Source organism: Stegastes partitus, unplaced genomic scaffold, assembly GCF_000690725.1.
Source record: "Stegastes partitus isolate 25-593 unplaced genomic scaffold, Stegastes_partitus-1.0.2 Scaffold272, whole genome shotgun sequence".
NCBI classification, from domain to species: Eukaryota; Metazoa; Chordata; class Actinopteri; family Pomacentridae; genus Stegastes; species Stegastes partitus.
The window spans coordinates 531,891-552,127 of NW_007578003.1; the positions used below are offsets into that span (position 1 = coordinate 531,891).

The 20,237-nt window shown below is 39.2% G+C and overlaps 2 protein-coding genes across 2 annotated transcripts in view; both read left to right on the forward strand.

The window, feature by feature from the left end:
- Positions 1-6,724, forward strand: part of rbm20 (RNA binding motif protein 20) — a 67,024-nt gene extending 60,300 nt beyond the window's left edge. The window contains exons 12-14 of the mRNA XM_008282451.1: positions 141-206; positions 3,144-3,265; positions 5,422-6,724. Coding sequence (XP_008280673.1) covers positions 141-206; positions 3,144-3,265; positions 5,422-5,490 — 257 coding nt within the window. The 3' untranslated portion in view covers positions 5,491-6,724. The remainder of the gene's footprint in view (positions 1-140; positions 207-3,143; positions 3,266-5,421) is intronic.
- Positions 6,725-8,807: 2,083 nt separating this feature from the next.
- pdcd4b (programmed cell death 4b) lies at positions 8,808-18,321 on the forward strand. Its single transcript, XM_008282453.1, has 12 exons — positions 8,808-8,887; positions 9,334-9,444; positions 9,760-10,077; positions 12,597-12,691; positions 12,944-13,057; positions 13,195-13,416; positions 14,616-14,713; positions 16,052-16,166; positions 16,722-16,829; positions 17,131-17,241; positions 17,345-17,484; positions 17,586-18,321. The coding sequence occupies exons 2-12, from the start codon at positions 9,402-9,404 to the stop codon at positions 17,644-17,646; spliced, it is 1,425 nt and encodes a 474-aa protein (XP_008280675.1). The 5' UTR covers positions 8,808-8,887; positions 9,334-9,401; the 3' UTR covers positions 17,647-18,321.
- The last annotated feature ends 1,916 nt before the right edge of the window (positions 18,322-20,237 follow it).

Consider the following 20,237-nt stretch of genomic DNA (forward strand, 5'->3'; position numbering starts at 1 on the left):
CTACAGAAACTCTCTTATTCAGTGCTCTAATCTCAGATTTGAAAACAAGCAAACAAACAAAAAACATTTTAACCGAAAGTAGGCAGAAGTGTTCAGGGGGTTCAGGAGGTTTTCTCATAATTTAATTTGACCTTCCATAGTGACTGAGGCCCCGTCGCCGTCGCGTGAACAAGACAAAGCCGTCAGTGAACACAGCATCCCATTGGGTAAGTACAACACATATAAACACTATGACGGCATACCAGTAAAATCACTGAGGATCACTGAGTAGCCAAAGTACAGTCTGTATGTTTCTTTTATTTTAAACACCATAAATGAAATAGTTTCAGCAGCAGCTGCATGAAAACTGTATCAAATTTCAGCATAACAAGTTTTTTTGAGCATTTGAAGGTTTGTTTGTTAGGTGACACATAAAGCATATTACTTTATATTTTTGCACCCTGGTTTGGAGTTTCAATTAGTGTTGTTATTTAAGTCCAGGAGTGTAGTTCTCGGTCTTAAATGGCATCCTGTACATCTTCTACTGGAAACGTTGGTAGTGAAGAAAAAAATCCTTTTTCCAAACTCACTGTGACCTTCTGATCACCTGCACAGTTATTCTAAATAATTACAAGTTACAGGTAACTAGTGACTTAAAACCTGACTGTATGTAGAATTTGGTTAGTGTTTAGTTTCTGCCGCTGCCATCAAGACAGACTGGTATTATCCTGATGGCCCGGTGGTCCAGGACACATCCCCAATGACTGAGAGGTCAGCAGACTGAATCCAGTGGAAGTTCTTTAATCCATATATGTCAAAACAATGTGCTTGGAACCCGCTTATCGCCGCTTGCAGCTATATTTAATCATTGCCACGGACACAAGCTGATGGAGTCCTGAGCCTGCGGTATTGGTCCTAAAGATAAAGTATTATCTTATACACCATTAATAAGCGCACTGACAACCTGTTGCATTAGCGCTCTAATTGACTGGAATCGCTCGGCCACTTGCTGACCTATTTCTGAGCAGGTTGTGAAATGCACCCCAGAGGGATGAGTATTTATATGATGAGGTTTAGAATGACAGCACATGGCCAGTGTTGGGTCGGCTGCGTGGAGACTTACGTAAGTCCTGCGGCCGCGGAGCAACAATAGACCTCAGTACAGACACAGGAGCAGCGTGTGTCATGAGTTGTGCGGCTATTTCTGCTGTATGATGCCCCAAGAATGTATGTGTTTGGGTGGCCACGGGCAAACAGAGTGCGCTGACAGTGTTGCTGAAAGAAATGTAACAGCAATGAGTTGTGTGGTTGTTGCTGTGACGTTTTTTTTTTTCTTTCTTTTTTATTGCGTTTATTAGAAATGAGACAGTCACAGCCACACGTGTGTTGTTGAAGTGCATCATAGTGCTTAGAGAGTATTGTCCCATTTTTTCTAATTCATTCAGCATAGCAGGAAAAAAAATGATGGTGTGTGTGTGTGTGTGTGTGTGTGTGTTTCATATGTACGGTCCTACGTTAAAAAAAAATATAGCTTCCGGATTTTTATTGTTTTTTTTTATTTTTTTATTTTGTGTGTGTGTGATGTTTCCCAACTTGTTCTGATTGACATATTTTAGGTTACACTTGTGATATAAAGCACTTTACATTGAAAATCCGTTTACATATGCCAGACAGGGAAGGATGATATAAGCAATACAACATACACTGACAAAACAGATGAACACAAGTACAAATAGAACAAATTAGAATGATGAGCCTCACACAGCATTAAAAAAAAAAAAAGTTCCAAAAGGGGTTTCCATTTCATTTTTGATCTTTTTTCTGTGAGATTTAATGTCTTTTTTTTTTTATTCTTGTGAAATTTATTGACTTTAACCAATCAAAGTGGCTTCAATTTAGTAGCTGGAATATAGAAGAAGGTGTTGTTGTAAGTTTATTAGCAGAGGCGTAATCCTACAGGTGCAAATAGTACAACCAAAGGTAGAAGAAGTATTCTGGTCAATCACCTAAGATGCAGCAATGTAAAAATTCTCCATAACAAGTACAAGTCCTGCATGAAAAATCCTACTTAAGTGAAAATAGTAGTAAAAGTATTAGACGCAAAATGCAGTAAAAGTAATAGTCAATCCCCCTCACCTATGTGTCTATTATACATGACATGATTAGATTAATAATACACAAGCATAAGTGTGTCCGCAGCAATAAATATTGTAGCTCCTGGAGGTCTGAACTACTTCACATACAGTTTTATATACAGGGACAGCAGATCAGTCTCAGAGGTCAAGTAATGATTAAAGGGATAAGATAGAGACAAAGTTATCTGTTATCACTGATTTTTGGTGAGATATTGGATCAGAAACATGAAATTAAACCATGTGAGAAGCTTTGAGAGAAATACACTGACAAAACAAATGTACAGGAGGATGGACCAGATCCATTAGAATGATAAGACGATAACAATTACAACATTTACACCAAGGTTTTCAAAATATAAAATACAGTTTAAAAAATAAGTAAATAAATTGGTCATTCTATAGGTAGAGGGTCAGAGCAGCGGAGGATGTTTACAAGCTCTCTGCTGGGATCTGCCGACACTTTGGCCAAATCAGTTTGTCACAGTTGGTGCTTGGTGCCCAGTATGAAAAGATAAATAATTAAATGACATCCCCCTAGAAAAATTTTAAAAAATCAAATTAAAAAAAACGCCCGGGTGCGGTGCGGTGCGGTGTAATCTGAACCCACGCCAGCAGGATGTTCTCCGGCAGCCACACAGTAGATTAATAGTTGATTAATGTTTAATATCTAAGCCTCACACAATATTTGAAAGGTTTAGAAAATAGTTTTCATTTCCTTTTAATCCGTTCTCTGTTGACTTTTTTTCATTTTTATATACTTTTTTCATTCTTATATCATAAAATCTTCATATAATTGACTACAATCAATTAAATTGGCTTAATTTTAATAGTTAGAATATAAAAGAAGGTGGTATGTGAGTTTATTCACAGAGGTATGATTAATGTTCTTTGTGTGATTGTGGATGAAATATAACCTCATTGAATAAAAAAGATGTTTTATTTTCCAGGCCACTGTGCAGACCTCTTGTGAGGCCCCTCATCTGTCACGTGCTGATTTCTGGGATTAAATCCTAATTATTGTGTTAACAGGAGTGGAGTTCATTGTGCCAAGAACCGGCTTCTACTGTAAACTCTGCGGTCTGTTCTACACCAGCGAGGAGACTGCAAAGACGTCTCACTGCCGCAGCACTGTGCACTACAGGAACCTGCAGGTAAACACTGAACACGCCACACCGCCAGGTGATGATGAGAAACGATCTGGAGATCTGGACTGAAATATGTCTGCATTTTAGTCAGTGTTTCTCTCTTGAATTATATCATATAGGCACATCTGACTTTGTTTACACATGCACACATCTGTCTGGGCATTTGATGTCACTCGCGTCTGAAGTGTTAAAACCTAAAATCTGTACGTCTGCACGCTCTTCTGCGCTGAGGCTTGTGTTAGTGTGGTCCACAGTCAGTGTGGTCTGGTAGCAAAAGGGCTGAGATTCTACCACCTGTTGTCGGACTGGTGAGTAATCGCTTTGTTTCATACTGTGCATTGAGCACATGCGTATTATATCAATTTTCCTTGCCTTTCTTCATATGCTGGTTTTATTATGAGGATAAATCTTACCTTCAAGTTTGCATTAAATATGCTGTTCTCTAAACAGAAGTGCAGCGAGGCAAATGTATCACCTGTTGGTTGATGCGAGCCTTAAAAATGTACTGTTCTGTATGAACTGCACGACTCACGTATTTACGCACAAAGCATATCATCCATTACAATCGCACCAATTTGAAAATATACAGTACTTTTTGAAAAACTCTTTTGCTCTCAAAAGAAAAACTAAATAATGAAAAAAAGAAGTACACCTGGGATTACAGTTTGTTAAGTAATCACCACATCAGTCAGCATCAAATTCATATTGTTAATAAATGAATTGTTTTAATTCATTTATTGTGGAAACTTTTGCTGGCTCCGCTTTGTCAAATTTAAGGATTTACAGTATTATATTTGTTTGTGTTTTGTGCTGTTGGTCGGACAAAATAAGCCATTTAAAGGCATCCCCTTGAGCTCTTAAGCCTTTTAGACATTTTTAATCCTCAAGATGTCTTCAGATGGACAAACACAAACAAATGCAGAATCACACCGTATACTGTCACATCCTAGCTCACGCACAAACATACACACTTGCATGTAAACTTGCAACTGTATTAGGTTTCCGGTTTTTTGGCCAGTCAGCACCAGGCCTTCTTGCATTTCTCTCGTCCCCGGCAGCACAGCTGAAGCAAACCAGAGGAGCGTGATTCCCTCACATTTGATGGATTACATACCAAGAGGAAAAAAACAGTTTTAAACAGTTGTGCTGTCTGTCAAAGCTCTGCGTGTATGTGTGTGTTGTGGTGTTTAATACGCTTTTTTTTTGTAGTTTCTGGTCATAGATTTATGCTTCACCTTTCTCATCTACAGCACGTAGCTGGCAGGCATTGTGTGGTGGAACAAGTTTGTATGGACTTTAACAGAATAAAAGAATCTCAGCACTGAGCCAGTTTACCAACTTGGCTCTTTGATGTATATTTGATGATATTATATCCACATGATTAATACCTTAATTTACAGATTCATATGTGTTATTTCATGGAGCGTTTGAACTACCGGTGACTGCAAACTAACGCTTGTGACGCTCATCTGAAAATTACTTTTAAAAAATCTACAAGCAGCCGTGAAAAAGTTTTGTAAAACTATATAGTTACCTCCAACATGCTGTTGACTCACCAGATGGTCTGAAATGCTGCTCAATTCTTTAAGATGGAACTTTTCTGTCCTGGTCTTTCTTTGCAAAAAAAATAAATTAATCTCTGTGACTGAATGGATTTAGTGTAACAAATCATTGCTATAGAGGTTTTAGTTTTCTTTCTAATTTGGAAAAAACAGATCGTATTGCCTTATGTTAGGAAAGACATTTGTGCTGTGGAATCATTCACACACTCATTATTTTTTTTTTTTTTACATACACTGATGAGTGAAATAATTATTACCAGTCGCCAACACAGCTCTCCGAAGCAGCAACGCTTGTCCACTCTGCAGGAGGTCTGGATAGGAACGAACCATGAATAGGTGGCAGGGTGCTGGAGGATTTACTGGAACAAGTCTGATCCATGAGGGCTCCTCCAACTTACAGGGCTTAAAGGATCTGCTGCTAATGTCTTGGTGCCTGATACCACAGGGACACATGCAGAGGTCCCGCAGAATCCACGTCTTTGCTATTCAGTCGCCGTGCAACGGACACTTTAATAAAGATTGTTCAATAATGCTGCGGCTCATGAGTTTATATTTTTTGTAAATTCTTTTTTTTTTTTTTCCTTCTTCTTCTTTCCACAGAAATACTTGTCTCAGCTGGCAGAGGAGAGTCTGTCAGGTGCACTCACTGAACCCTCAGCAGCACAGTGACAACAGCGTGACCTCTCACCAGTTGCACAGCGAGCAGCAGAAGAAAGAGTTGCGTACGTGAGCAGTTTGTGCAAAGCTATGGACAGCTACAGCATAGATAATCGAACACATTAAACTAGAATATTGTGGACAATTGCAATAATAGTTTTGGTATTTGGGGGGGAGAGTAAAGCTTGAAGGTCTTGAATGGCGCTGACAGTCTGAGATACTCTCAGTTTTGTACAAAGCTTACGTGAAATGTAAAGTAAGGCCGTGATATTTAATGACATTTTTCTTACAGTTTTTGTTTCATTTGGGTTGTGTGAGAGAAAATTAACTTGATATTGTATTGGATTGAAAATGCAATATGTATTTACAATTGCTAAGAAGACAATCTTTTACAGTATGTTAGTCTATTTGCTAAGTTCAAATCAATATATTAGATAATATAATTTAAAATTTTGCCTGTACATTATTCAAACAATAGAAATACATTTACAACTGCAAAATGACTTGAAATATGTTTTAAGGAATGTTTTTTTTTTTTACAGTGTGCCTGAGAGTTCAATGAGCTGCAATATTAAAAACAGGCAAATAGATAAAACTAAGGACGCACACTTGTAGCACTTGTAGTGTTTTCTAACTTTGCAGATTTTTTTTTTCTAAATGCTGTGCCAATTTCCAGATTTGTGAAAATGTTTTCTTAGTTTGCTTGTGTTTTATCTACTTGTATTTTGTTGCAGCACGTTTAGGTCTCAGGGCCACCATATTTATTCTCAGTTTAAAAAAAAAAAAAAAACTGAGGCAGATTCTCAGGTTTGTTGTATTTTTTGAACAGATTTCAGTGTATAGAACATTTACATTTCTATTTGTATCTGGGGCTTTTAAACTCTTGCAGTTTTCTTATATCGTGTACCTGTTTGTGCACTTGCAATATCTGTCAGGTGAAGATGAACATCATTAGGATTAATAATGATGCAACTATGCAAAAGATCCCAGTCCTATTTGCCATCATATGTAATGCCTTAAATATCAAAGACCTTAAACTGGACCATGCGTTTTATTTATCAGTTAAACATGAAGTGTTTCTGGTTATGGTGATTTGTTATGGAAGGATTATTAAGCCAGACTCTGTTTTTCTATACTGTGAATGCTGATCCTGTGACATCAGTAAAAGTGTTGTTTTCCTTGTCAAATTTTTCACATGATTTTTGATGCAAAAAACTTGAATAAACATGGTGAATGTTTCAAATTAGCGGCCTCCTACTTTATTTAAGACTAAAATCCGACCATTCACCTTGTTTGGACAAGTATGTTTACCTTATCTCAAGTGAAAGTTGTAAATTTTACATATGTCATAACAGCTTAGTTAAAATCCAAGTAATCGTAATAAGACACCAATCCGTCTGCTTCTGGTTTAATAGGACTTGAATGACACTGTTGTAAAAGAGCTCCCCCAAGTGTCAAGGCAAAAAACACATCTGTTCTGTAACTCCGTTTGAACCAGTGGTGGAACAAGTACACAGATTATTCATTAAAGTAAAAGTACTACTGCAGCAATGTATAGAGAACAAACTCCATTACAAACAAAAGTCCTGCATGAAAAAAAATGAAAAAGTATGTAAATATTACCAGCAAAATGTAGGTACAGTATGAAAGTAAAAGTACTGATTAGGTCTCTCTGATTGATATGCTACTATTATTACTATGACCAGGCTTAGATTATCAATACAGAAGCATCAGTGTGTCAGCAGCATGCTACTGTTGTGGCTGCTGGAGGTTTAAGCTACTTTTTTTTACGATGTTTTATATACTGGAACGGTATGAGGTTATGATTACAGGGTTCACAAATCTGTTTTCAGTGTTTCTCCAATTATTTATTTATGGTGAGGTATTGGGTCATTTGAAATTTCAGTGAAATGAAACCATGTGAGAAGTTTAGAGCGAAAACTCACATCATGGTTGAGCCAGTTACAACCTTGAAATCTGAAATTGAAAACCACTGGTTAAATCTTTAACAATGTGTTGTTTTTTAAAAGACTCTTATATTATTCATTGTGTAAAATTTCCATCTTGAAACTAACTAAAGATGTCAAATTAATTTAAAGGAGCAGAAAATTGAATATTTTCATCCAAAATGTCATACAGTGGAAGTTTAAAGTGGCATAAAATGGGCTTAATCAAAGTCAGTATATCAAAAATAATTAAAGTACCATTATTTCATAAGAGGCCAACTCGTGGTGAGAACCCCCAAAATCAACTGTGTAAACAATTGTTGTGTCACTGCCACAATCAGGAAGAAAACACAAACTACTGAGAAACAATTGGTCAGGATGGCTAAGAGTCAACTAAGAATCACCAAAAAGCAGGTCTGCTATAATTTGGAAGCTGCTAGAACAGAGTGAAGCTGAGTTACATCGCCAAGCCTTTCCTCCAGAAGTGGCACCTTAACACTCAACTTAAGTTTGCTGTTGATCACATTAACAAAGATCAGGTGAAACAAAAGTAATAATTTTTTAAAAAGCTACTTGGACACAATGAGCAGAAATGAAAAGGTGAGGCCTTTAATCCAAGGAACACCAAACCTATCATCAAGCACGGTGGTGGTAGTATCATGCTCTACAGCTGTTTTCATTGCCCATGGAACTGGCGCCTTACACAAAGTAAACAGGTAGATTACCTCCACATTCTTCAGGAAAACCTAAAATCATCAGCCAGCAGGTTGGGTCTTGGATACAGTTACGGCATTTAACCAAATACTAGCATCGCTGTATGTATATTTTTTGACTCAGCAGATTTTGTCATACATTGCTCTTAGGGGGGGAATCTTACTCTGGTTTACCCTTGTTATTGTGAATATATTCTACTTGATTAGATGTAGTTACTTTCCACCGCTGGTTTACAACCTCATTCCTCAACTAAATTAGTTTATTTACTTACTTGTTCAGCCACTTACTTGCTTATTTACCTAATTGTCCTACTTACTTACTAAAGTATTTAGTGTCATTGGTTTAGTCTGCTATTGCTTACACCACAGCACAAGGTGCATATCTTAATATAAAAACAATTTATTTAGACCAAATCAATCCAGCATCATCTTCCATATCATCACTGTTGTTATTATTGTTATAAAGCAGCATGCGTTGGCTGCTGTGACAAACTTCCATCCCAGAATAGAAAGTGCAGCTCTGCAGCTCCGAACATAGGGGACAGCAGGCTATAAGCCACACGGGCCTTACAGAACATGCGAGAAAAAAAAATCCGTGTTGCATTCTGATTGGCTCTCCGTTTTAAACCCCCACGTCGCAGCAGCCAATCAGAGAAGGAAAACACTGGCCTACGCGCCTGCGTTGCTGGGTAGGTAAAACAAAAAACAACAGTGTTCGTGTCAGAGTTTGAAGCTTGGACACAACAGACGGTCAGTGAATTTATTGTGAGTTAGCTATTTAATCGACAAGCGCGGTAGAAAAATGCATGTTTTATATGAGGGCGTTGGTAAAGATTTAGCAGTCGGTTAAATTAGAAGAGGTACACCGAGTCCCCTGACTGTGCAGTTTGATTCTGCCTTTTTTACTGACGTTTGGGCTTCGACAGGATATAAGTTAGCTTAACATGAAAACAGCTACACACACTGTAAACTACGCATTTCGATGTTCTGTAATAGTGCATGTCGTTTTTAAGATATGGTTTGGTCGTTTGAAGCGTCTCTTGGCAGTGAACATTTAAGCTAGCGCAACGTTAGCCATTGTTTATCAACAGTGCGACTTTGAATGAATAGGGGGAGGGGAGGCTGTTATGGTGCAGCACGTCTGGACATGTTATCAGCGCATGTATGCTCATACAATTTCGTCTTTGTTGTTGCAGGTATCATTTGCAATTAGTTTTATTTTTTTGCACTGTTTTGCTGCAAAATCCATTTTCTACTATAAAACATGGCAACTGACTGCGAGGCCTGGCTGAACGCAAACCCTGTTGGTAAGTGTAGACCACACAGACACACGCACACAGTCTTTTAAATGCCTCATCAGCTGTATGGGATGTGGGCCAATGGGACTTTTTCATGCGGAAGTGGTTGTTTGCATGTTCTTCTGCAGAATTTGACACTGATTTTATTCTGCTGCGCATCCTGTACTTTGTGGTTGATTGCCTTTAGAAATTCACTATTTTATAACATAGTGCATATTTGCCTGACTTCACTTAATTTGCCCCCCCCACTGAAAATATGCACAGCACATTAAAGCATCAACTCAACCATAAACTCTGCCCCACTTCTTTCTTGTAATCCAACAGAGGCTCAGGACCTGAGCGACTCCTTTGTATCTGGAGAGGAAGACAACGGTGGATCCCTTGTCGCTAATAAAAATATCAACAATGAAATCAATGGCAACTGGCTGTCCTCGTCCAGCAACAACATCCACGAGGCACGTCTCAAGGCAAAGGCCAAACGGAGGCTGCGAAAGAACTCCTCCAGGGACTCTGGCCGAGGGGACTCCCTCAGCGACAACGGGGATGTGGTTCGGGGAACCACAGCGGTACCAACTAGCCCCAAGAGCAAGCTGCTGGACAGAAAGTCTCGGCTGGGGAAGGGCAGAGGCCTGCCAAAGAAAGGTAAGAAGTCGTACCATGTTAATAAATAAAGAAGTCACTTCAATTTCAGTGTCACCTTTTGCTGATCATCAAAGAGCCACTGGTGTGTCACATCCCAGTGCTTCAAAGCAAAGCCACAACATCACTTTGTGTCATGCTGTTGTCATCGCCTTTTGGCTTTCCATCTAGAAACCATAAACCAATTAGCCGGTGAACAAATGGCTAAGCAATCTTTAGCTGCTCACACCCCTCTAAATGTACTCTTTTCTTTTCTTGCCATCTGCACAGCAGGGGTTTTCACCATCTGCTCAGCAGGGGTTTTCCAGAAACAAAAACTTCTCCTAATGTCTTGTATGGTAAAGTGTACCAGAATTGCTTTTGTTAGTACAACAGGTGCTTTGAATATGATGTAAATATTTCACATATAGATTGCCATCAGGGCGTACGAAGAAAGCTGGTTGTTATTGTAAAGGATATCACGCTTAGTTACTTTAATAAGGTTTATGGAGTGTCTGCTTTTATTGTTTTATTTAATTTGTTATCTGTTTTTGTGCCACTAAAGGGAGACAATGTGTGCCAAGGCACAGTACAGCTACAGATAAATACTCTTTTACACTGTGTGACCTGACTGATAATGTTGCATAATGCCTTAATGTGATTCCTTATCCAATTTATATATCATGCCAAAGACATCTTGCCTTGGCCTCCCAGCTCCTTGCCCCTTGTCTTTGGCACATCACAATTGTATAAGAAGATTAATAAGAAGATTAGAATTTAAGCAAGTGTCAATATTTTCCAGTCATCTAGCTGTCTCTCAGTGATGTAAGCACACAGTGCCCACTTTCATGTCTCTGCAGACTGCAGTACAGTTTAGACACTTTGCTCTTCCCATCGGCAGTAGAACTGGAGCATGCCTAGTTTCTCCTGGCACAGTTTGTCCATTTTTTTGGTTACGTAACAGAGCTGCCACACCAGTGGAGCCCTGTAATTTCAGTTCTGCTTTCCTACATCAAAACTTCATGCTTTGCAGTTTTGAGAGACAGCTGTAGTGGGTGCACAGAATCTTTGGTGAGACCAAACTAGAGTACACAATGTTTTAACGCTGAAGTGGGACAGCCTCTCGCAACTACTGTGGGCTAAGCTAAATATAGTGACATGTCATATGCTACATACTGGGTGGGACTAATGGAGGTTTTAAAGCATGTCTGACAAGCTGCTTTAGTATTGGGCTTCTTAAACTGTCTGCAATCTGCTGGTGCTGACCTCAGACCCAGCAGATGTTTGCTGCATGTGTCTACACAGAAGATGTAGAAGCAGCTTCATGGGTGTGTCGGACACAGTATTGACGTCATCCACGTTTGGAAGCGCTCAGTTCCCTTACACAATCACGGTTACGTATGTAGAATACAGCTTCATAGATTTGAAGTGTGAAAAGCCACCTTGGTTTGTGTTTACAGGCATAAAGCGTTATTAAAACGTAAGCTGTTACGCAGACTATGTGGACAGATGGATTGTTTACGAGCTGCAAAATGTACAACGCGTCACCTCCCCATATAGAGGGATTATAACACATCATGTTTGGTCCTGGGATTACAAAAATGTCGCTTTGGAATTGGTACAGATTACATACACAGATAATGATTAATGATGATAGTGGTTCAGTATTAGTAACAATATGACAACAAGAGTAGATATATAAATATTTATCACTGGACCAACCCTTCATGAAGTCAGACTTCTGTTATAAGCTAAAGCTGAGAACTGTCTGAGATTTTTGAAAAAATACTTCTAGAAAATGGAAATGTAGAGATCATGCAGTAGATTGAGCATTACTAGGTAAAATCAGGTTTGTAGTTTTTGGGAAAACACTGGCTGCATATTCAGTATAAAGAGCATGGATTACCAGTTGACATTTAGTTTAACTGTGTCTCGCTTTTCTTCAACTTTTAATCCCTTCCTGACGTCAGTACGCCTCCACACTTGAAAATGAATAAGGTGGTGTCATTACATGTCCTAAAAGGAAAACAGTCTCTGTGTGTAAAGACATTCTTGAAGTCTCTGATGTTTGGAGTTCAGGATGATAAACTCATTGGTGTGGCACTGATTCTGACAGCATGGGTGAAGAGTTACTCCCATCTTACAATTTGTGTTTGACCCTAAGTTGCTCATAAGATTGTAAGGTGACAAGTGTCAGAAAAAAGTACCAAATTAGATTCAGACTTTAGGTGCTTTCCTGCCATAGATCAACTTTCTGCTCAGTAGTTATCAGCTAATTTCCTGCCCTGATAATGTCAGCTTTGAAAAGTCTGTTTTGATTTCAGATACATCATGTTAAGCTACCCCGATAGTCTCAAAGGCTGCTATTTTCTAAGCAGTTTTATTAAAAACAAAAACACCTCATGTTCCAGGAAACTGAGCTGTATGAGCCACTGAACCTTTGGAAAATGACACTACTCACAGTTTTGCTTGCTCCCTTTACATGAGCCATAATGATGTTGTCAGATAATATGTGTAACAATGTCACCGACCTTTGTCTGCAGGTGGGGCTGGAGGAAAAGGTGTGTGGGGCAGATCTGGTGAGGTTTATGAACCAGAGCAGGTAGATGTGAAAGACCCCAACTATGACGAAGCTCAGGTAAAGACTTTGTGTTGATACTTTACACCAGCATTAAATATGGAGTGTTTGGATTGAATACATGTAAAATTGAATTCAAGCCAATGCATTGCTTTGCAATATATGTATTCTGTGTGGAGTTTCACTTTCGTTTTTTTTGATGGCTTGTAAATTACCAGAGTACATTATACTCCGTTGTAGTGTATTGTACTAAAAATTTTACTTGTGTGTTCACCCAACACAAGACCTGAAATATGATTTGTGTTTTGACAGGAAAACTGTGTGTATGAGACTGTGGTTCCCCCGCTGGAAGAGAGGGACTTTGAGAAGACGGTCACACCCATAGTCCAAGAGTACTTTGAACACGGAGACACAAATGAAGTAGCTGTAAGTGCTGCAAAATGTAAAACTGTGCAGGAAAGAACTTGCCATTAAACGCGTGGTTATGCGTAACAGAAGCTGAACCCTACATAGAATTCTGTCTGTTACAAAGTGCTCCAAAATGAACATTTCCATGTTTCCAGGAGCTGCTTGCAGAATTGAACTTGGGGCCCATGCGGAGCGAGGTGCCCTCGCTGGCTGTGTCACTGGCCCTGGAGGCCAAAGCCAGCCACCGGGAGCTCACGTCCAGGCTGCTGGCTGACCTGTGTGGGCCTGTTCTGTCCCACAGCGACATGGAAAGCTCTTTTGACAAACTGCTCAGAGAGCTGCCTGATCTGGTCCTGGACACACCTGGAGCCCCTCAGGTGGGTCTACTCAGCGTAGCTACATATTAAAAATGTGTGTGGGAGTTACAGTGCTGCATATAATTTTAGACTTACCCTAAATTGTAGGGCATTTTGGATGTGTATTTACTTTACAATCCTAACTATAACACTGGATGAACTCAGGTTTGTTGGAAGACATGGTTTAGTTGCAATTTCCAAATTTATTGCAAACAAACTAAGCCAGCAACCCTAAATCCACATTATACAGTGTTTCTTGTTTGTGTTAAGATATTTTATTTTTTCTTACCATCTGGAAAATGTAAGCTTATCTGCAGAACCATGTCTCATGTTGGACACTCCCATAACAGAAAATGCACTACTCATTAGCTAGAAGTATGGTTTCTGTTTGAGGACTTTTAACACGGTCTGTGGTGGAGCGCAGGGGAACAACGCTGTGGTTTATGTGTTGGTGTGTGAGAGAGAACCAGTGTATGTCTGTTTGAGCTCTTTCCTTTTCAGCCTTTACAGACATGAGATCTCTGGCTATTGTCTGTCTGCGCTCGCAAAATGCAAGCCCAGCAAAGGACGCTGAAAGGGTTATTGGTCGTCCTTCCCCCCTCCACCCCGCCTTTCACCGTCTCATTTGGTCTCGCTGGTCATTTCTGCCCCACTCTCTCAGTTCTCAGTGGGTTTAAAGGGACATTATGATTCTGCCCTGCCCCCACTTCCTTCCCTCTGCTCTTTCACTCTCTGTTTCTCAGTTTTTCTCTCTCTCTCACACATACAAACGCACACACACTCCTTTTCTCCTCATATGCCTGCCAGTCTAGCCACAGTGACGGGTCAGATGAGATGTAGCTGCCTCTTGTCTGTAAAGGAACAATGAGCAGCAATGAGCCCAGGCTTTGTGTAGGCCAGAAGAGCAAAGCCAGCTCTTTCGTTGCCCCAAATCATGCGCTCACTCTACTGTAAACAAAGATACACGTGCCCCTGAGGCCACTGTTGGTCATCTGTCCTGTCAGTGGTTTTGTGGGGCCTCCAAACTGAAACAATTTCGTAATTGTTGCCTAGTAATGTGCATCAGGCTTGTTGTGGGTTGTTGATAGTAGACTAGATCCTCTTTTCTGATTTAGTGGACAGATAAACAGGTTTAAGGATTAATCTGCACAACATGTTGTCATGTAATGTGTTTTGGGATTGTTTACATTTTTCCCCCCTCTGTTGTGTGTCTCTTTCAGTTGGTGGGCCAATTCATTGCACGCGCTGTTAGCGACCAAATATTGTCGAAGAGCTACATCGAGGGCTACAAAGGCAGAGTTGACTGTGAATACACAAGGTAGGAGATTGTTGGCGAAGCTCTTCTGCCTGCGATTTCAGTTTCCTGTTTATGCATGCCAAAGATAAGGGGCCACTCAGTCAATCACAAACAGTTGCTTTTTCTTGCATATATAATTATATATAGTCACATCATTACATATAGCTTCGGTATATCATTTTTGAAGTGTTGCTTTAATCAGGTGCTCCTGATTAAATCCATTGAAACAGATTTTTCTTGCTGTGATCATTTCTCCTGTTGATTCTGAGCATTAAAGATTCCTTCTCAGTCATTAATAATCAAGTACTCATATCAATTGTCACAGTAAACACCAACACATTTTTGAAATGCCTTTTGATCGTTTTATGGTTTTCATATGTTTAATATAAAGAGAAGTATTTACCATGAATCCTTCAGTGTTGATAGGCTGTCACTCATGACATGTAATCATTCATGTAGTGCTGTTGGTGGGACATTACTTGAGACCACAGAGTTGTGACAACACAGTTTTAAAAAAAAACAAAAAAACAGCAATACTGATAACAGGCTTAAAATAGGTCAACCCCTAATTTTGCTGCAGGTGATAGGGGACAGAATACATAGCTTTGCTCTTTGTAAAAATGTGTTTCAAAGTGTATCTACAACTAATACAAGACTTAAGAAGTCTGATTTAAATACACAAGTGGATATTTTGTCAGTCTTTTTGCTATAGAATTCCCTCTTTAAGTGTTTCTGTTGAGCTGCAGTTGAACAATAGTGTTTTTTTTTGTTGTTTTTTTTTTTTCTTTCTTCCCTAACTGGAAGACATCTTGACTGGTTCGACTTGAATGGCTAAAGCTTCAGTTTAATTTAGCATGGAAAGATGTTTTCGTCTCCTACATTGAAAGTGCAGTCAGAAGGGATGCCTATTAGGCTAGTATCAAGAGGAGAAATGACAGCAGCATGAAAAAACCTATTTGAGTGTTCAAAGAAAAAGCACTTGACTGTCGTTTCAAGATGGACTCAAAAAATGCAAAAACCTATCAGCTAAAGTTAATAGTCACCTCAGGAAGGAATGGATTGTGGAACAAAAGAGCCTGACCTTCCTAACTTTAGGTTTCATGCATGTAAACAAGACTGGAAATATATTAAAGAGAAGGCAAGGAGTATAGGATCTTGCATGTGTTACTAAATCACATCTAAAAATCAAATCCTTCTTGAAATGTCTTTCAGGAAACAAAATAAACAATAGTTTCTCTACATTACAAGCAAATTCTGTCAAAACCACAGTGTTGCGAAAAATAGTGAAATGTTTGGTTTGCCATGATAGAGAATCTCACTTTGACCTACAAACCTCGTTTGTGTGTTTTTTGTCCTCAGGGCGGCACTAGACCGGGCGGCCGTGCTACTGAAGATGAGCTTGGGAGGGCTTCGCATAGAAAACCAGTGGGGGGCAGGAGGCGGCCAGAGGCCCATCATGCAGCTCATTAAAGAGGTAAATTACATACAGAAAAATGGAGAAGATGCTGCTGTTAGACCAGCTTTCTGTGAACAATAGTCCAATATGTTTTGTTAAAATATATGTTTGAATCTTGTATTTGTTGTTTCATAGTTCATCTGTTTCAGCCAAAACTCACACTTGCATTTTCTTTATATGAATGATTATGAATTTCCTGGTTAAACACCTACAAACCAATTAAATGAATTCACCACCCTGAAGAAGACACTGTAGACAGTGAGGAATATATATGTTTGCTGGCTAAGTGAGTAACAGACAGAAACAGGTGAAGATGTTCATCATTTAGATTTAGCAAAGCTCATGAAACTGAAAAAGTCTGTGTAAACCTTAACCAAAACAGTGCTGTATGAGTGTGCCTGTTTTAATAATCGCCTTAAGGAAAGGGGGATTAAAGGAATACTGTGAGATAAAATGATATGTTGAAGCATTTGCTGTAATTAAAGCAGATTGTACCTTCTTTTTGCAACTTGTTGTAGCTGTAAGAACAATGCCACAGGTTACTAATTACCATTATACATTCGGTCCTGCCAGATGAACCTGCTGCTGAAGGAGTACATCCTATCTGGAGACAGCAAAGAGGCTGAGAGATGCCTGCGGGATCTCGAGGTTCCCCATTTCCACCACGAGTTTGTCTATGAGGTAAATACATACATGACTATATTTTATGTAGCAACAGAGGAATCCAAAACATACTCAACATGCTTTGTCCACCTTAACAAAAATGTGTGCTCAGGGGAGGTGTTGCATAATGTTTGCTATTGAAGCTACTGAACCAACTTGAGGGTTGTTTTTGGTTTTTTTTTTTGGTATTTTTAATCCTCAGTGAGGGGTGAACATCGCTTGTGCACTGTTGAACATAAAACAACTGTTTTGTACAGAAACTAACTGCTTGTCTTGAGCTCTAATAAAAGACTGTGACTGTTTCTGCTGTTTCCCTCAGGCAATAGTAATGGTGTTAGAATCCAAGGGAGAGAAAACATTTAAAATGGTCCTGCAGCTACTCAAGTCGCTCTGTGTATCCTCCATCATTACTGTGGACCAAATGAGAAGGGTGAGGTGCCACCTGGTGTTGGAATTATGCATTGCAAGTCATTTCACCACACACCACTCATTGTTATAAAATGGTGTTAAAATGCCTTTTATTTCTTCTTTAGGGCTACGAAAGAGTTTATATGGACATTGCTGAAATTAATATTGATGTCCCGCGTGCGTACTTCATCCTGGAGCAATTTGTTGACAAGAGCTTCAGCATGGGAATCATTGATGTAAAGATAAGAGATCTCTGTCCCTGTCGGTAAGTGCACTGGTTTTCTCAAACAGATGCGTCATGCTTATCGAAGGGGATGCACTTTTCTGTTTTTTTAATCATGTTGTTGTTGATCTGTCTCTCATCAGAGGCAGGAAGAGGTTCGTCAGCGAGGGAGACGGTGGTGTTGTCAAACTTGAAAGCTACTGAGGAGGACGTTTTTATGTGCCAGATTTCCTGAAAAGAAAAGGATAAAGCTACTTTTTTACTTGCATATTTTTCAAAATAGTTGAGTACAGATTTCTCCCTTCGAACAGTCAAAAGAATGTACATTTCTGAAATTGAGGTGGGGTCAAACAAAACAAAAAAAAAACAACTGCACTTTTGATTGAAACTGAAGTAGATCACTTTCTCCAAGGTGTTTCAATATAAACATTTACATAAGCTAGCCCTTGAAGTGCCACACCTCTCAGTGTCAGCCATTCCATGTTGTTTTGTACAGTATTTTCTTGATTTCACTGCCACTCCTTTTGTGTTTTCTAGAAAGCAGTGTTTGTACAGAGATGACTGGTTTGTGTCAAGAGCTTTATAAAAGTGTATAAAAAATAAAAGGGAGCATGTTGGTTCAATGCAATACTGGCTCCCTAACTAGCTGCTGTTTCTATGCTGTGCTTGACTTTTTTTTTTCTTTTTACCCTTTAAATCACACAAAGATGTCATTGTTGAGGGTATAATGACACGAGTACAATGCAAAAACAAGTACCAGCCGGTTAACTTCACAAAAAAGGTGTTAAGAGTGTTTATTTTTATATTCGGGGAATACTGGTTTGTGAAATACGCCACGTATAGGTCCTTCTTTGTTCATTAAATCACTATTAAATAATCCAAGACTGTTTCTGTGACTGGGCATCTACTGCAACTGCTCCTTCGCTGCCAGCTCCTGCTGTTTCACGGCCTCTTGAGCCTCCATCTGCATCTTCTCCAGTTTCTCTAGGGTGACTGATTTGAGTGGGAGCAACTTTGGCTTACACAGAACCATGGTAGGGACATCTTCCATGGAAAGCTGTCCTGTGGATGATGCCAAAAAAAACAAAACATGATTTCTCACATTTCCACAACTATTCTTCACTTAAATGCAAAGATAATCAAACACTTGGCTGGGTTCTTGCTATTTTTCACAATATCTCCCAGCACATTAGCAGTGACAAATGCTCTTTCTACAATTACACTTTTATATCAAGTATTGCAAATGGTAGAGCTTGCCTGCTAAACAAAATTTACTTCCCAAATGTTGCATCTACAGACTTTATATCAGTTATATTTGCAGTCTCTCATGTGTTCACTGATATCTTTGATTTACATTTGAATGGAAGTCTATAGAAAAAACACTGTCCAGCTTTGATACTGAGCAAAATTAGATAACTCATACTGCAACAATGCCAGTGGCTTTGAGCTATAGAAGACCCTGTAAAGAGGGTGCACAGAGCACCCCTTGACTAATTGTGCAAGCTTTTGCAAATGTCTAAACAGTTTGCGTGTTGTACTGAGCTCCACAAACAACCTTTTGTAACTACTGCTGGCCAAATAGCAAACTGCTGTGGTGCAAACCTTGTTTAGGCAGAACTTCTCTGAATATTGACTTGACTTCTGGCATTGTGTCTTCTGAGCCCTTGCTGAAAGGTAAGCACAACAGTTTATTACATTCGACAAATTTCTAACATAATTCAACATAGGTTCAAGCTACAGAGGTTTAAGGTTTAAGGGCAGCGTATTGGCGGATTAAAAATTCTATAATTTAGATAGGTGCTGCTAATAATTCATGCCAGTGGATGTTTAGCATGACTTGTGTTCTGACTCGTGACTTTGCTTAGCTAAGATTCGTGACACAAGCTTAGTCTGAACTTTAGCATATGGACAGTGATGATACTGAGTTTGGTATTAGAGAAACAGCGAAACACAATTAAAACAAAGTTTAGTTTGCCGTCCGGTGACATCAGTAACATGTCAGTAAACAGAAAAATAATCATTTAGCAGCAGCTCACTTGTGGTGTATGTGTGAAGATTGGCTTATGCAGCATTTTGAATGTTAGTTGTTTTTTCCCATTTTAACCTGTTGTTCGAGGTTATATATAACATTTCATTGAGTTATTTTGGCAACAATTTGCACAACACAGTTCTGATGTCTTGTCGTTAGTAACTGTCCGAATATGTTGCCATTAACATAACGGAAGCAACGTGACAGGCTGAGTTGCTGAACAAACAATAGTTGGGAGTAAAAACGTAATCGTATAAAGCTGTAGTTAGTTAGTTAGCAAGCTAGGAAGCTAGTTCGGTTTAGCATATCAACGACATAGCATCGGCTCGCTATGTAGGCCAAGCTAAATTAACGGCATCATTTGTTTCAGCGAAGCGCCTGTCAAATATAGTTACTACTTCACACAAACTACGACAGTATATTTTCATTACTAGTGAAAGAATTGATCAAGTCTATGTACGTACATATAAAATCGACTCTTTCGTCAATCCCACCTTTATCAGCAGGTAAAGATTACAGCAGTTGTCAAGCCAACGGGTCTGCCAGAGTCACGTGATCTTCTTCGGCGCTTTGTTTAATTGTCACAGTGATCTACTGACACCTACAGGCCGCCGTAGGAACAGCAGGTCACAAAATGATCTTTAACTTCTCAACTGGAGTGATGGTATTTTTTTTCCACATGTATGTACTTGACTATATTCTAACGTCCTCAATCAGAATTATATTTTTGTTAAAGTAATTAAAAATGGTGTCATACTTCTAATTG

What these genes read in the sequence shown, in the direction of transcription:
- pdcd4b (XM_008282453.1), top strand. Translation starts at nt 9,402, where the DNA reads ATGGCAACTGACTGCGAGGCCTGGCTGAACGCAAACCCTGTTG. An exon ending in TCATGCAGCTCATTAAAGAG is followed by an intron (nt 16,167 to 16,721) that starts GTAAATTACATA and finishes CGGTCCTGCCAG; the next exon opens with ATGAACCTGCTGCTGAAGGA. An exon ending in CTGTGGACCAAATGAGAAGG is followed by an intron (nt 17,242 to 17,344) that starts GTGAGGTGCCAC and finishes TTTCTTCTTTAG; the next exon opens with GGCTACGAAAGAGTTTATAT.